General features: G+C 38.3%; 1 protein-coding gene across 2 annotated transcripts in view; it reads right to left on the minus strand.

The window, feature by feature from the left end:
- Positions 1 to 1934: 1934 nt before the first annotated feature.
- NUP205 (nucleoporin 205) overlaps positions 1935 to 18058 on the minus strand; it is an 80301-nt gene continuing 64177 nt past the window's right edge. For both annotated transcript variants that reach the window (XM_086395423.1, XM_086395422.1), the window contains exons 34-43: positions 17717 to 17855; positions 16111 to 16237; positions 11839 to 11915; positions 9534 to 9662; positions 9189 to 9315; positions 5767 to 5933; positions 4074 to 4197; positions 3492 to 3620; positions 2844 to 2917; positions 1935 to 2281 (exon numbers count right to left, since the gene is read on the minus strand). In XM_086395423.1, the coding sequence (XP_086251549.1) occupies positions 2129 to 2281; positions 2844 to 2917; positions 3492 to 3620; positions 4074 to 4197; positions 5767 to 5933; positions 9189 to 9315; positions 9534 to 9662; positions 11839 to 11915; positions 16111 to 16237; positions 17717 to 17855 (1246 nt within the window). In that variant the 3' untranslated portion in view covers positions 1935 to 2128. The remainder of the gene's footprint in view (positions 2282 to 2843; positions 2918 to 3491; positions 3621 to 4073; positions 4198 to 5766; positions 5934 to 9188; positions 9316 to 9533; positions 9663 to 11838; positions 11916 to 16110; positions 16238 to 17716; positions 17856 to 18058) is intronic.

Raw genomic sequence — 18058 nt, forward strand, 5'->3', positions numbered from 1 at the left:
TAGTCCACGGGGTCTGTAAAGAGTCAAACGCAACCTACTGATTAAACAACCACAGTTTATCAAAACTAAAACCCTAATAACTAGGAAGAATGTACTCACCTCTTTTTGATTTTCTAATTCCAGCAAACTAACACAGTAAAAGCAACACATTAAGATCCTATATTTATTTAGTATTGTTGAGGAATGGGCTGCGCTGATAGCTCAGTTGGTAAAGAATCTGCCTGCATTGCAGGAGAACCCAGTTCAATTGCTGTAGGGAAGATCCCCCGGAGAAGGGATAGGCTACCCACTCCAGTATTCTTGGGCTTCCCTTGTGGCTCAGCTGGTAAACAATTGAATAGATGATCTATGCTCCAAAAAATGATTGAGGAATAGGTGGCCTATGCTCCAAATGCTTTAAAAAACAAAAAACAACCATCTAAAATCTTTTTCAATCTCCTTTAAGGCTTTGCTGAAGAGCACAGGCAACATCCACATCCACCAGCCTCTCTCCCAGTGCCCCAGGGAACAATGCTGAGTCAGGTGTGCACCCTGTTAGCCTCCCCCTGTTATATTTATTACACAAACAGCATTTCTTGTCAGCCTTCAAAGCAATATACAGTACAGCTGCAGTTCTTCCAGCTTCTCTTTTCCACACACTTCTCCACTGCCCTAACTTCTGATCCCCATTCTGCTGTTAATTTTGGAAGAAATGGTGGCAAAACAAAATAATGCTCAGTAAATCCCAAATCTTAACTATCCCAAACTAGCTCTCTGTCCTATGGAAGGCTTCACCTATCAGAGGGTTATAAAATGCTTTGATTCTGTGCCTCAGGCTCTTTCCTGATATTTCTGTGTTCATGCCTGTGTGCAACATGATAAAGCTTACCATATGCCTGATTAGTGGAGCAACAGTCAGGCTTACTGGAGAAGGAAATGGCAACCCACTCCAGTATTCTTGCCTAGAGAATCCTGTGGACAGAGCAACCTGGTGGGATGTTGTCCATAGGGTCGCACAGAGTTGGAAACAACTGAAGCAACTTAGCATGCATGCATGCACTGGAAAAGGAAATAGCAACCCACTCCAGTGTTCTTGCCTGGAGAATCCCAGGGACAGAGGAGCCTGGTGGGCTGTCATCTATGGAGTTGCACAGAGTCAGACATGTCTGAAGCAACTTAGCAGCAGCAGCAGCAGTCAGGCTTACTATGTCTTGGACCAGTTACTTATTCATTCACATCTCTCTAAAAATGCTCTTTATTAACAGGATGCTTTGCAGTTAAAGATTGATGTTTGTCAGTGTTAGGCAATAGATTAATTTCAAAATATAACAATGACAAAGTCTTTTTTAAATGCCTAAAATGTCATGGACATTTTATTAAGAAAACAAATTATAGAATTAAGTATTAATTTTCTGCCACTACTTGAGGGTCAAGACTCTTTCCCCTCTCAGCAGTCTCTTCTATATACTGGGCTGAAATAATTGGTGACTGGAAAGTGGGCCATGGACTTTCAGATGATGTAGTCACATGCACATAAATACTACCAAGCAAGAAATAAGAATGCTAACAGCGGTCACCCTATTAACTATGTGTAAAATACAGGTAGATGATTAATTTGAAAAATTCCATAATTATTTTAGGGAATAAATACAAGTGATTATTTCATCATTTACATGCAGGAAAGAAAAAAATACCTTTAGAAAAGGGATGCCTTGACTTTGAGACATTTCTGTAACACACTGTATTAAGTATACTTTTCTATTAAAAAAGCACTATCATAAAACGTGTAATACAGCTACAAAGGAAGAAAAAATAGAGGTTTTTCAGACTATGCCTTTAATTTGGCATTCAGAATAATACCCCTGGGAAAAACCAGCACTGGGGAAGCACTGTTTGTTGAATTCCTGATAATGCTGACCATTTTCGAGATAAAATTTCAAGAGACTGACCACGTGTTTGTTTTTTTAAAAAGTTTTTTTTTTTTAAACTAGTGAGCACGGCACCAGGCAAAGAAGTTTACAGAAAAGAAGTCCATATATAAAGAAAGAAATATCAAAATATCTTCTGGTCATAATTTAGAAGGAAACTATAAAAAGGAGACAGTTTTCCCCAATTTGTCTCTTCCTCAGAAGAGTATAAGCACAGGCTCTCAGTTCCGTGATATCCTCAGCAGGCCTCGGATGCGTCTGACGAGAGCTTGTATGAAACTATAGCGAGATCGCACTTTTGAATACAATCCTTCAATGTCCAGAAGTTTCTTCTGTAGTGATTCTCCAAAAGCGCTGATAGCGTCAGCCAGAAGCTAGAGGTAACACAGGTGACACTTCATGATCAAGAAGTCTCAAATATTCCTTTTATTCTTTGTCTTCCTATTTAAAATACCTTTGAATTTTTGTAATGTGATCCTTTCTCAGATGCCAAATTAACTCAACATTCACATTTTCCACCCTGAAGTTTATTGGTATAATAGTAACATTTTTCCTTCTTGTTTAAGTACATACAGTTTTAGAATTGCTTTAAATTGCAGTTAACTGTTGATATATGGAGTTTCCAGACCATAACGCCTATTAATTACTGAACTCTTAACTACTTTCTAGGCACTACCCTGGCATCTCACACATGAAGGCCTCATTTAATTCTGACAAAACACTTCAAGGTTGAATTATCATTTCCATTTCTGAGCTGAGGAAATGGAGGCTCAGAGGCTAAGAAAGTTGCTCTGAGTCACAGAGCCATTAGGTTGCTATCCCAGAATTCAAATCAGGTCTTTGCATGCAACTGTGAAAACTATTATCTTACTCACATACCAGGCTTTCCCTTTGTACTTGCAAAAAAAGAACAAGAGTATGAGCACAGAACGTTACCTGGTCTATATCATGCTGGCTCACTGTAGTTAGCCCACTTCTAAAATCCAGATTGCTTTCCGAAGCGAAGGAATCTAGAGATAAAAGACACAAACTAGGTTTGCAGGTGTGTCTCCTCCACAGAAGAGAAGAACCCAATGACAGTGAACCACAGTGTCTGTGACCAGCATGGGTCAAAGCTGAGGACTCTCTTTTAGCTTTCAGTAAATGGAAGCCCCTAGGAAGCATTTCGATGTTCCAAGCCAGGGTTCTCAAGCTTTCCTTCTGGTTCCTGCCACTTAAGGGATCCAATACATGCTCATTAGTCACAAAAGATCCCTTTTAGCAATGAGCAGTGTGGCCAAGGCTGACCCATTTCCACTCCTCTGGACCAGAGGACTCTGGACCTGTGTCAGCCACGAGAGAAGCTGAGGAGCAACTGAAGACAGCCTCTAAGATGCTCTTGTGCTCTGCACAATTTCCCATGGACAGGAGGGAAATACAAAAACTAGCTATGCCAAGTAACTAAGTAGTTACCTAGTACATGCTTTGTAACCAAAACAGTCAAAAGTCGGTTGAGTGTAACTAGATTTTCAAGGTGCTAAAATGTGTAGGCTCCGTGGTTCTGTAGTGAATCCGTGGTTCACTAATTTTCAGAATACAGTTTACCTTGTAGCCTTCTGCTTTTAAATAAGGACCTGGAGGCAAATAAGGAATCCTGAGAATCGGTGGGTGTGCAGTGTAACAAGTAGTACTCCAGATGGCGCCAGAGAATAAACAGGCAGGTCTCTATGATGACTACAGCGGAGAGGCCAGATTCAAGGAAAACAATCTCATCACATGATTTTACAAACCAGTTTCTGAGACTGCACCATTCAGTGATGTACCCACAGCTTCAGTCTAACAAGCTGGTTGTAAGGTCTCTCCAGAAAGCAGCAAGCTGTGCTGAGAGGAAGGAGATCAGGCCCTGGGGTGCAGTGCTAGCAGAGCCTTCAGTGTCCTTATCTCCTGTCTAGACACAAAGTATCTGCATATATTATGAGTATTACTAGTTATTCTAAAGAGTAAGAAAAAATTTTCCATTTAGAAATATGTCAGGCATTTAACTAGAAAACAATAATAGTAATTATGTCCCTTTCCATTTGGTTCTGATACCCAAATAATGTGAGAATAAGAGTTCCTACATTTGAAGATTCCCTTAGAGGTCACCCTTCAAGCACCCTGCAGTCTCAATGACTGCATTAAGGATACAAGAACAAAGGGAAAGCAGTTTAGCTCGATTGTTGATCAGCTTCACCAAACGCCGTCTTGCTAGAACATATTTCTGGGCAGTGGAGATTTTATCAACACCAGCAGGCATCACTGACTGACACAACTTAAAAAAAAAAAATCAAACACAGTATTAAGAATGACACATATTGTAAAAAAAAATTTAATGAAAATCTATTATAAGCAGTCATTTGTGATAAGTACTGTGAAAAACATTCAAGTGGATTTAAACATCCTTGACAAGAGTTTAGCATCTAGTTAGGAAGCTAGTAATTTAAAAAACAAGAGCCAAAGAAGCAGTTGAATTCATAAATGAATGTTCATCTGTGGCTTTTTGAAAAAGTCCAGTCCCTCAAATAGATGTTTCCAATCTGTTGATGGGCCAACCAACCCTGAATTTCCTGTCAAATTAAAACAAAACGAAACAGTGCATTTTCAGGCAGTAAATGCCACACTGCCGTGGAGAATATCTGTAACAGCCATCAGGTATCTTCTGAAGAAACTACAAATGAGACTTGTAGAGTGTAACAAATGTACGATCATAAGCCAGAAACTCCCCTGGTCCCTCTCCCATCTGGCATACCTGCAAGCACAACAGGTCAATTTAACTGCAGACCCTGGGTGTGGCGCCAGGCGTGCTGCGGGGGTCTGGGGAAGTGCCACGTGCTCTACTGTGACACTGTAGCTCCTGCGAGTGCCAGCGTCACCCGTAAGCCACACACGAAGGGGAAGGGCTGCTGGAGGTAAACCACTCAACTTCGGAGATCACCTGAGCCCACTCAGTAACACCTGCCCCCACCTGTACTTGCTGGCTGTGTGGCTTTGAGTAAACCCTCTCCCAGTGCCTCAGTTTCCTCATTTCAGAAAGAGGAGGAGCAACAATATCTGCCTCATGTATTCAGGTGGCACGTGGAGCTCAGGGCTGGGCACATCATGAACTCTGACGTTCCCTAGAGTTATCAGAAGGATGCAACGAGGGAGTGGGCTCTGACTAGTCCAGAGGGCGACATGCTATAATTTGGAAAAGCTGGTGTGAGCCAGGAATGGCAAAGTGGATCAATAACCAGGCTGCCACACAGGCCGCCAGGAGGCCTCAGCACTGGCCGCAGGGCGTTCTACAGTTCAGCTGTGCCAAGTGGAAGGAAGGTGGGCTGCTTAGGGCGCAAGCTCAGTAACGCAGCCTCTGCAGTTACAGCAAGTGCCAGGGAATGGTTCTGGGTCATTGAGAGAAGGGGTCAAGTCTGACAGGCCATTCCATTTGTCTGAAAAATTCACTTAACAGATACTGAAGTTGTGGGAGGGACAGAGACATCTTACCTAAGGAGATCACTTCTAACTGAAAAAGCATCTGCAATAGAAACCTAAGTTTCTCAGCACAGATGTTTATAGTATAAATTACCAAACTCTTTATTCAAAGGCCAACTGCCTTTCTACTGAGAAAAGCAGGTGGTTTTCTTGAACAGGTGCAACTTTCGGTCACTCAGTCAAGTTTCTACACTTATGAAGTGTGGTACTTAGGTGAGGGACTCTTCTTCAAGCCACCACAGAAGAGTCATTGGAGTTCCTTTTGTCTCACTGTATGCATCATCTTATCAGTCTGACACTGGTCCCCTGCCTTATCAGGTAAAGCACTGGTTTCTCAGACGTCTCCATTGCCCATTATTAAGATTCATACCTCTTTTATCTCATCTGGGGGAAGCTGCTCGACGTTCTGTAGCTTGTTGACACTCCGTCGATGACTGTCGTAATAGCTGAAGAAATCATTAGCGCTCTGTCTCAGCAGGTAAACGATAATGCCCAAACCAGGCAGGTGCCAGTATGGAACCACTGGCACTTGGGTATCTAATGGAGTTGATAAGAAAAAAAAACCAATGTTCTACCTACAGCCATTTTATATGAATTTCAAATGACCTGTTTTTTTTAAAAAAGGAAAGCCCAGGAATTTAAAGGCATGTAAACTATTATTAAAAACAATCCAGGACTACTTTTAAACACCACTAACAGCTCAAAGGTGTGGTTAAGAGCTACTGTAATGAGGTAGGTACATAAGGCTAGAGCCTTGAGACAATAAGTAAGTCTGGCTGATGGACACTGAGAAAGCTTACCCTTTACTGGGTGAAGACCTCTTTGAGAACTCTATGGAAGCTATACGCCTATACACCCATCTCTCTACCAGCCCACCACCCCATATGCACAGATACAGCTTACAGTTTCCTGACCCCAGGTGAGTAAGTCCTGCTTCACCCTATGGCTTTACTTATATGAATTCATTTCCAGTCTGCATCTTTCTGGTTGCTGAGTTCCCAGCTCAAAATCATTCTTCCAAACAGACAAGTAGAATACTAACTCATAGCTAAAAAACAGATAACAGAATTTTTAAAGTTTAATTCTTCCACCACAATAGTTCCATTTGGCTAGCAAAACAAAACGATCTGCCTTTTACGTGACCACTTTCTGAAGAAGGTGGAAAGGAACAATGTGATGCTGGAAAAACTGTCTGTAGAGGGAAGAAAAGCTAGAGAGCAGTAGCGTTATTCTAGACATGGTCTGTGTGGTACAAATAAAGCAATTTCCTCTTGCAACGAAGGGATTTCTTTGAGAAACACCTTAGTAATTTCAAGTTTAATTTGAGACAAACTTTGTTTAATGGCCCCAACTGCCATGAATACTGAGGGAGAGATCTATACTTGCTTCCTTCACTGCCATCTCCCTGAACTTTGCTCCAAAGTCGGATCTCACAGACCTTCACATGGAGGGAAAAAGAAGAGTCCTCTGTCAACGGATTTTGCCTAGACTCATCTGATTTGCCAGGTCTCCTTTCCCAGTCTTCAGTGAGGATGTGACAATCTTTATGACACAGGTCATCACAGAAAGCCTTCTCCTAGTGAAATTAGGTATGCTGGTCCCCGGATAACATTTGTGAGACCTCGACTTGATAGGAAACTATCCACAAATATGATGGTCTAATGCTGAGCGTATTTCAAATTTCTTCAGGAATTCTTATACAATAATTTGCTCCAGTCTAGAAAATATTCAGAGGCACCAGACTTAGACATCAGATGAGGATGGCTCATGAGATATTTAATTACAGAAATAGATTCTGCGGGAAAGAGAATGAGGTCAAGGAAATAGAAGTGCTACAGGAAAGGGTTCCTTGATCACAAGGAACAGTAAATATACTAGAGGATAACAACAATACAAGAGCAATAATAAAAATAATAATAGCTAACACTGACGTGCTGTCAGGCACTGTTCTAAAGCACTTTATACTTATTAACACATTTAATCCTTACAATAATACACTAGAGGAGACCTTGTTATTACTTCTACTTTATAGACAAAGAAACTGAGTCACAAAGAGCTAGGTCATTTTTCTTAAGTCACCTGTAGAACTGGGATTCAAATCCAGGCAGTTCATCATCAGGCTGTGCTCTTAACCCTAGGTTAACCACTAGGTTAAACTGTATCTCTGTAACTATTCTAGAACCTACTGAATATCTACCCATTTATATGCCTAGAATTGGCAGAAAAGAATATGCTTATTAGTCCTTAAAAAAATCTGAAGAAAAATAAATCCAAATTTATGTGGTCAATTGATTTCTGACAAAATGTATCAAAGTAATCAAACAAAAAGATAAATCTTTTCAGCAAATGGTACTAGACCTGGACACAGGCTCATCACTAGTCATCAAGGAAATGCAAATTAAAACCATAATGAGATATCACAACACACCAAGTCCAACAGCTGAAACTTAAAAAGACCAACAAACCAAGCACTGGCAAGGATGTGGATCAACCAGAACTCTTTACAAGGCTGGTGGAAATACAAAATGATTCTCATTCTGTAAAACAGAATGGCAGCATCTTACTTAGTTAAACGTATCACACAAGCCAGCAATTGCATTCCTAGGCATCTGATCAAGGGGTATGAAAACATATGTCCACATTAAGATCTATACCCAAATATTCATAGCAGCATTATTCACAACAGTGAAACATCTGGAAATAACCCAAATGTCTATCAACTAGTGGATAGATAAATGCATATGGAATACCAGCCAGAAATAAAAAGAACAAAATAGTAATACACACACATGAGTGGATTTCAAAAACACTGAGCTAAATGAAAGATGTCAAAACACAAAAAGACTACATGTTGTATGATTCTATTTATATGAAATTCTGGAAAAGGCAAAATAATAGACACCTTGACCAAAGGGTCAAAGGAAACAATCAAATGCAAAGGGACAAGAAGAAACGTCAAAGGATGAGGGAATTATTCTATATTTTAGCTGTGGTAGTAGTTCCATACTGTATAAAATTACAAAAATTACTCAAACAGTCCACCTAAGATGGGTGAACTCTGTTGTATTTAAATAATACTTCAATAAAATTCTCTTAATTCCATTACCTAGGACATTTATAACAGAGTAAGACAAACCCTAAAATGATTCTCAGAAATCTCAGATAGAATGTTTCTTGAAATTACCATCAGTCCATCACAATACAACCACCAAGATCCAAAAGGGCTTTTGGCCTTTGAGTGTCCCATGGAAAACGGCTTTAACCAATCCATAATCCTGCCTTAGACTCCTAACCTTCCCTACTGGGTCATTTGGAAATCACAGGCTACATGAGCCTACTAAGTATCTAAATTTTACTGTGCTATGGTATGGCACATACCATACATTGGTATCATACAAAATCCAATTGAGATACTAAAAATTCAGTTTAACATGATTTAACATATAAACTATCTGCAATATTTTCACACTTCTCACCTAGCTAGCTTAGTCTCCAATCCCAGACTCTATGGGGTCTCACACACTATATAAAACTATCCTCTCCCCACATGGCTCTTCCAGATTCATTCACAGAAAATCTTAAATTTCTCTATTCTTTCAAGCTCTCCAGCCGTATCCACAGGTCTGACAACAGTAACTCCTTATAACTTCTTCTTAAAGAAGTCGATTTAAAAATTCCCCATTCATTACTGGTTTAAAAAAAAAAAAAGGTGCACCTTACTGGAGCCAACTAGAGGTTCTCATAATCCTAGCAACTTAATTCCTCAAATACAGAAAGAAAGAAGCAGCTCACCTTGGCGGGGCCCATCTCTGTTAATGGTTTCCGAAAGGCTAGGGGTGAACAGACACACAGCATGCTGGAAGGTAGGGGAACTCTGTAACATGAGTGATTGGCAATATTCCATGACATTGGCACAAATCTACAAAGCAAGAACAGCAGTAACAAAAATATCAGCTCCCCAAATGCCTCATCTCATGGAAATCCAGATGTGAAGGAGAAAAAAATTAAGACCAATTTGTAAAATTACAACAAAGTTACAAATCAATTTAAAAATTATCCACATGTACTGTTTTTCTCAAATATTTCCAGAAACGTTAAAACCTTAAAGAATAGTTACATAACTGTCACTCCTCTTACCTGCTGCATAGCCAGTTCGATCTCATCTTTCCTGCTCACTCTATCTCCCTCCACATTATCATCTTGAAATTTAAACTGACGCAGTTTGTCAGAGCCACCAAAGCGACTTAGTAGTCCTAAGCACTGGCGCTGAGGAAGGAAAAGACAAAAAATGAACAAAAGTTCACATCTAGCTGGATATGTTTAAAGTCAGTGACCTTTCTTGAGGGAGATAAAGAAAAAACTCAGCTCAGTGGAGAGTTAAATCCTCCTTAATGTTTCTGATTTCTGATTTCCAACTATGTCAACTATAAGTTAATAATACTAAAATTCATCTTTTTGCAAATGTATTTACTTGGCAGACAACTCATTAAAAGAATATTATTTTTTTTTAGCAGTTAACACTCACTAAAGTCTAAGTGTTTGCCCCAAATTTTTTGTATCATACCAAATAATTCCTTAGTAGACACCCATTAAATAAACACCAATCAATAAACACTGAGAAGCAAAATGAGATGGTGAACAGAAGCAGATCCGTGATCATTTTGTCTACTAAGGCTCAAATTTAAAGGCTCTGACTCCTGTGGCTTCTTCTGGAGATGTCATCAAGGAGTTGGGAACACAGAGGTGACCTTGGCAGATAAAATACAAAGGTCATTTGTTTGACATGTTGGTACTTTTCACCTGAGAATACAATCATTCCTACAGTTCTCAGCAGGAAAGGACAAGCTTTGCAAAACTGCAATATGTCCAAAATCAGAGATGTGGGTTCCAATTGCAGGCACATGACTTTTTGCTATTTGTCCTGGGACTAGTTACTTAACTTCTTCAAGCCTCTGTGCTCACATTTCTAGAGTGATAATAGCAATTTTCACCTTGGAAGTTATTGTTTGGATTACCTGAGACACTGAATTATATTTAAAGTGCTTAGTATAGTGTTCTGCGCACAGGATGTGCTCAGTCGTGTCTGACTCTTATGACCCCATGGACTGTAGCCCACCAGGATCCCCCGTCCATGGGATTCTCCAGGCAAGAATACTGGAGTGGGTTGCCATTCCTTCTCCACCGCACATACTAAGTGCACAATAAAAATGTGTTTGAAACACTGGTATTACATATACACACACACCTATATACACATATATACCTACATGTTATATAATATCTACTTTAAACTCATGTTGGAGTAAGTTTGGATAAGGCAAAACAGACTAAGGAAACTGTAATATAAATTTATTTTGTCAAAACAGCTGTATCTATTTTGACAACTTACAACTGGCTGTTTGCTATGCTGACAGATAAAACAGATGCAGCAACACATTTCCAGAGGCCACCTTATGAAAGATGCATCAAAAATATTTTTTCATCCCCACCAATTAAAAACATTAGAAGACTGAGGAAAAAAAAAAAATCCAGAGTATTTTGGTCTGGTTACAGACAACACAAGCCCTTCTGGAGTGCTATCTGACAGTGACTCAAAATGTACTACTTACAGACCCTGGGTCCCAGAGATAACAGTAATATCACATAAAAATGTATACACTAAAAAGCTGATGGCAGCATTTTTCTTTTGGAAACTTGAAAAACAGTTCATGAAAAGAGGACTGGTTATGACAATTACTGTATAAAAACAATGGAATATAAATTCTACTATATAAATATAATTCTTCTGAGGCCCCCAAAAGTGAAGATGTCTAGATCAAAGCAGGCCAGGAGGCTCCCAGAAGGACTGTGATAAAATACTGAATTAATAAGCTATCTACTATGTTTGAATATATTGAAAGGAGACTACACAACTGGAGGAGAGTTTGAGAATAAATCAGAAGCACAAAAACCAAGCAAATAAAAACAAACAACATTTACTCACTCTAAGGAAAACATAATGTTTAGAAAACTAACATATGGTCCATCCATGGCTTATTTATAAATGACATTTACACAGTAATAACAATATAACACTAAATGTTAATCTAATCAAAATTATGATATGATTTGTTGAGTTGGGGGTGGGGGCATGTTATAAGAGATACACATATCATATGGAAGAATAGGAGTAAAGAGATCAAAATTCTTATCCTCTTTGATGGAAGGTTGATAGATGATTCTTAAAACTGGAAAATTAAATAGTAGCAACATAAGCAAATTATTTAGAGATATGAAAGATTCAATTAAAACCATTGCTGGGTTTACCCAAATTAAGGAAGCTATAAAAGGATCAGAGAGGATTGTTGTATTTTATTATAAGTTTTACTACTGCTCTTTAAAGATGTAAGAATCAAAAATTTTTTTAATTTAGAAAATAAAAAAGAAGTAAAGAATCAGCTACCTGGAATCTTCCAATATGTCCCTGTAGCTCCATTAGTGATCCTTCATTTACATCAACATCAAGTTCACTTAGTATACCTAAAAAATTTAGAATGTTTTTAAATGTAGTTTTGTAATTGACAAAATATAGACATTAAAAAACTAGGAAGAGTAGTTTTACTCTTTCACATTCTTTAATGCATGAATAGACACAGACTCTGCCATGAAGGAGGTTTGAGAAATATCTGACAACTTTACAGATTGTTAAGTGTACCACCACACGTTCAGTCATATGCAAAATAAATCTAGATTGGATCAGTGATTCAAAAGTGCATTTTAAAAAGTCTTTTGAAAAAAACCTATTTTTTATTTATAAATATAAAACAAAATTTTCTAAACTCCACAGTTAATTACTTTCTCATGAAACAGTTCAGAATATACAAAACACTAAGAATGAAATGCATTCCTTTTTTTTTTTTAATTCTTCTATGCATCATTTGATTTTTTTCCTTTTCCCTTAAGCAAAGTATAACTTACACATACAGAAAAAAGCTTCCATTCAATTTTTCAGTTTGGGCCCACTACAAAATCCCTAAATTAAGCTGATCAACCTTTTATAGTACCATGGATTTCCTTTATTTCTACTGAGCCCTCCAAGTAAACCCATGGGCCATTATTCCCATTGGTTTATTTCTTTGTTCCATTACTGCAGCCATACAGAGAACCCAGGTGACCCTGTCCTAGCCACCCTAACTTTCTATGTGTTTTCACAATCCTTTTAACCCATTTCTTACTTCCAAGCATACGCTTCGTAGCACATAACCCAGAACCTTATCCTTTGTTCCTCGTAATGACAAGCTCTCCTTTTTAGATTTCCAAGCCCGTCACAGACCTACAGAGGACACTCGCATATCTGGCAGGTGCTGTCACGTTACCTCACCTGCACTCCCCTGCTCCACTAGATCCAGTCCCTTCCCATCCTCCACCTCCACTTGGAGTCTGCTCCCAAATCACTGTATTTAATTATTTTCTAACATTACTCTGCCATAGAGGATTTTTCCTCACTATTTGAAAATGTGTTCAGGTCTCCCTTGTACGCCAAAACAAAGCAAAATCAAGCAAAAACCTCATTAATATCAAATTCTTGAAATATTTTTTCTACATTTGCTGCTTCTGATTTTTATGCCATCCTTTCCCATTTTAACCTCTTGAGAGTCAGAGTTTGCACTTAACACTTTGGCTTTTTCCTGTTTCTCCTTAACCTTTCTTATCTTTTCAACCTGCCTTGCTCTTCCCCAGTTCTTTCATTCCTCCTGCTGACTCTATTTAAAGACAAGCAATTTTTAGATTCTTTTTTTTTTTTTACTGCACCACGCGGTGTGCAGAACTTCCCCAACCGGGGATCAAACCCGTGTCTCTGCAGAGGAAACACAGTTTTAACCCCTGGACCACTGGGGAAGTCCAATTCTCAGATTCTTAAGACTTCTGCTACAAAGCGTCTCAGTACTGTGGACCATATGTATCCCCTCAACTCTAAAACACTTTACAGAATATCCATGGGTCACAGATAAAAAATTAACCTCCTAAGTACTTGAGAAGGTACAACGTATCTGGTACTGGGCTAGCATTTTAAACAAAAACATAGGATGAAATTGTAGGATAATACAAAACCATGCATGTAGCCAAGGGCTGAACTGGGAGTAGGGTAACAGGAACATAAATTCTTTTCAAAAATGATTTCAAAACATTAGGAGGTACTTGGCATTATCTTTTAAAATTATTTTAAAGAGTATATACCAAGTCTACCAGCTCAAATATACAAAAATGTATATGTAAATACATACATACAAAGTTATTAAATGCCACACTATTTGAAAATTTTAAAAAGACTGGAAACAGTCAACATGTCATAGAGGTTTGGATAAATACCTCAGAACTGGAAAACTATTCTGCCAATTAAGGAGTGAGGTGGGAACTATATATGCTGATGAAAAAAGTTCACCAAGACATAATGGGCACAGGGGGCGAGTTATAGAGCAGTGTGTATAGTATGATTTCATTTTGCAGGGAGGAAAAAATTTTTACACCACATACAGAGAAACCACCACAAAAATAAAGTATAAACTGATAATCGGTTCTTTCCAGGGAACAGGGATTGCTATGTCAGAGTGCTTTTACTCTATTTTATTTGTTTGAATTTATCATGAGCATGTTAAAATACGTTGAGCTTTTCTGAATGTAATTTTAATATGGTGACAGGGTCAAATGGGCTTTTCTGAATGTAATTTTAATATGGTGACAGGGTCAAATGCAAAATTCAGAATGTTTCAAGTATTTTTAAAAAGCAATGAAAGGAAATTCATCAAAAAAATCACCTTGCCAGAGTATCTGATAAAAGGCTCATGGCTTCTGGATTAAGATGGCAGAATGAAGTAGAATCACAGAATGTCCCTTCTACAACCAACCTACGAATAAATGAAATTCACCAAAAAAAGGAAAGGCGCCACCGTATACCACAAATACTGAAGAATGGTGGTGGTTAAGGGAAAAAAAAAGATTGAAAAAATTCCAGGGGAATAAGTAACATGATTCATCGCATGACCCTCATCCCAGCCCTCAGAAGCAGTACGGAGGAAAGAGGGTAAGCCAACAAACTCTTGCAATTTACAAAGAAGCATATTAGACTGATGATGTAAATTAAGTAATCAGGAGAAATCCAAGTAAAAGCCATTAGGAAGAGAACCACTATACAGCACTATGGGACCACAGTAAAGGCAAGTAGGCTGGCCTGTCTTGGCATCATTCAAGGCCACCGGAATGAACTGGGGAAATGACCATAATAAGCACACAGGACTAAAACACGACAAGGTGAGGTAGAGTTGACCCTGGGATCTCCTCAGAATGAGCACAGGCTCTGAGTACCTTAATAAACACTGCACTCAACCCTGCCAAACTCTTCCGCCCAACATAAAGGGTTCAGGCACAGAGGAATGTCCAGAGAGGAAAAAATCTTGGGGTCATTGCGGCAGAATCAGGGGTTGGCCTCAGACTTCTCCACAGCAACGTAAAAATGGAGGCAGAATAGCTGAGTAGTTAAGCACACAGGCTCAGAAGCCACGGCTCCTGGAAAGCCCTACAGCATTATCCGTGTGACTTGGGACAAGCGAACCTCTCTGTGCCTCAGTTTCCTGACCTGTAAAAGCTGGATAATAAAGGTTCTAACTCTCAAGACTGTTGTGATGATTATATCAATTAACATGCTAAGTGTCTAAAACACTACCCAGCATATAAATGCTTAAAAATGAGTTATTGTCATTAATATTAGGCCATGCTGTCATTCAAGAATAAGGCAATCTTCAGATGCTCGTAAATATTAAAGAATTCAAGGAATATTATATATTTTTTCTTGGGGAAGAGGACCTCAATACAAGTTAAAAATTCCAAGAGATAAATCAAAAGAAAGAACTCAGAAATGGTGAAGTTGTAAGAGGAAAAAAAAAACAACTGGTGCATTTCTATGAATCCAGTTAAATATACAAGTAAAATTAAATAGCTGAAGGTATTATGGTTCCAGAACTGAATGAAAATTATATTTACTTCACAAAGTAAAACTATAAATAAACATAACGTGAGGGGGGAAGAAGCATAAAATAACTCACACTTAATCTTTCACATGGAGTTAGTTGATTCTGTCTAAAATTCATACGTAGTAAAACAAATTTTTTTAATGACCAAATTATCTTACTGATTTATCATAATCTTTTCTTAATCATAGCGATCTTTTAAGAACTAACATCTCTTGTAGGAACTAACATTTCTTGTACACCTGTATTAAAGGAAAGTCTGTCTAGAATTCATCAATGTCTTCAGTTTCTCTTCAACTAGTTTTTCATCTGTAAAGTTTATGTAAAATTAAATAGCTGCTTTCTAAAACTGCATGCAAAAGGCATCCCATTTTCATATATTATCTCTATATGTCTGTTTCTTTCCACCATGCCCCCTCACCCACCAATACACACATACACATCAGACACTGGCTAAAAAGCTACTTACTGAAAGTTAACATTTGGCAATTTCTAGATAATGGGATTTGAGCGTTAATTACTTTAACTTTCTGAATTTTTTATACTGACCATAAACCATTTTTACAAACATATGACTTCACAAAAGGTAGTTAACTTTGTTAGTTCCAATCTCAAATAAGTCATATATAGCTGCAAAGTAATAACAACCTCATTCTACTAAGTGTATGTCTATAAAGCCATTGTTTAAAAATTCAACATAATCAACTCACCAGGAAGTGCTGCTTTACTTATGATTCCCGTCAGCAGAGCCAATTCCTGCAAAGACCCTGCACTAATGTCCTGACAGCGCAGAATTGCTTGTATGGTATCTGAATGAGAGATGAGAAACTGCAACACCTACCAAAGAAAAAGAGAGGGAAAGGAAAAAACAGAGGTGGAAGAGTAGAAAAGTATATTATAAATTTATATCCATCGGTTTAATAACACTGACGCAATAATGTAATGTAATGAAGAATATTAGATAAACAGTTGTCCTTTGTATTTACATAGTTTATTTCTTCAAGAAGCCAACATTCGTAAGAAAGCTCAAGATAAGGATTATTTCCAAGTTTAGAAATTTAATACACTTAAGAGCTATTGCAGAAGAGTATAAAATAAATTGGAATGACTGCATAAAAACCATTATCTGACCCGTACTTTATTTTAAAATTTTTGTCTAAATGGATCTAGAACATGAATTTAAAATGAATGTGTATAAAAACGACTTTCTGAATTCAAGCTGGCTCTATGAAAGTCTGACTAGTGTGATACGGGAACAATCACATAAAAGCTTTTGTCTAACTCTCCTTTTGATATGGTGAAAATAAAGGCGATACAAACCTTGACCTCCAAACTCTGCCCTTCCAGCTTAGCGTTTAACAGTGTCCCATAACAGAGGACTCTACTCTTTTTCACACCCAAACATCTTCTCAACTAGATTACAGATGCCTCAAAGGCAGGGACTACACCACAACAGGTTGAACATTTGAATCTCTCAGGAATTGTGCCCCTTTATTTTTTCAATATAGATTCCTGGCCTCAGCCCATCATTGCTGGACATGCAACTCAGTAATCTGTATTTTTTAAAGAAGCTATTCGGGTAATTATGCTATGCTCAGGTTAAGTTTGGTCTTATTTCACATCTACTAAAAAATATTAATCTCAATAAAGTAGAAGGCAGAGTCTTTGCATGTTAAAGAACTAACTCAAAGGCCACATATGAAAGGGATAGAATGTCACCAAGACCAATGCTGTATAAAATCAGGTGCCGCACTAGAAACAGCAGCATTCTATCTTGGTGAGGCAAGCCTAAAGACTGATGGCAGGGAAAGCAGATAAAATCACCATAAATTATTAGGACACAGTTTCTGAGAGTATCATAAGAACAGAGCAATACAATAAAAAATGGCAGATTCATGAATGATAAGCCAAATTAACTAGCGAAAGGCTAAATTGTATATTGCATTATTAAAGAAATAAAGAAACATATTTTTGAAGATTTCCCTGGAAAGCACTGAAAATAATATCACAACTAAATGTAGCGATACCATCTATCTTTTGTATTTTCTCTAAGGCCTAATAAAGTGTATAGCATTCACTAATAAATACGCGGTTAAATTACATTTTAGAAATCAGTTTATTTCTATCACAGTAACTGCTTCCTTCTATAAAACAACTGATTTAGATCCCTTGCTTCCCATCTCACTATTCTATTAATTAGCTGAAGTTCAGAGCAAAGTACATGGGCCTAAGGAAATCTATGTGAGCTGTCCATCTTCTGCATTTGTAAAATAAAGGTTTTGTACCTGATGATTTCTGCACTAAGGTTCCTCTTACCTGCCCTGCTGCCTGCAAGTGCTGAGCCATGCTGGACGTAAGGATGACCTGGCACAAGCGAAGGGCTGGAAGGAGAATCTGGCGGTATCGGTCTCCTGGAGTAGGGATGAACACTGGGGGGTCTCTCATGCCAAACACGCTTGATTCACACCCAGTCGACAAGGAGACAGCAACAGTCCAAGAGTTACGGCACATCCCAACAGTCCCTGACCACCCCCACGGCAAACAACCACAGGCGACTGATTAAGATGCGACGCTACTAACGAGGACTCTGTATCCCACATGTACAGTGAAGACAGTTATGTGAATCTTGAAAAAAATCTTAGTAAAGAAGACAAAATT

This window comes from Bos grunniens, chromosome 4 (assembly GCF_055505025.1).
Source record: "Bos grunniens cultivar Pamir isolate PY7600 chromosome 4, Bosgru_T2T1.0, whole genome shotgun sequence".
NCBI classification, from domain to species: Eukaryota; Metazoa; Chordata; class Mammalia; order Artiodactyla; family Bovidae; genus Bos; species Bos grunniens.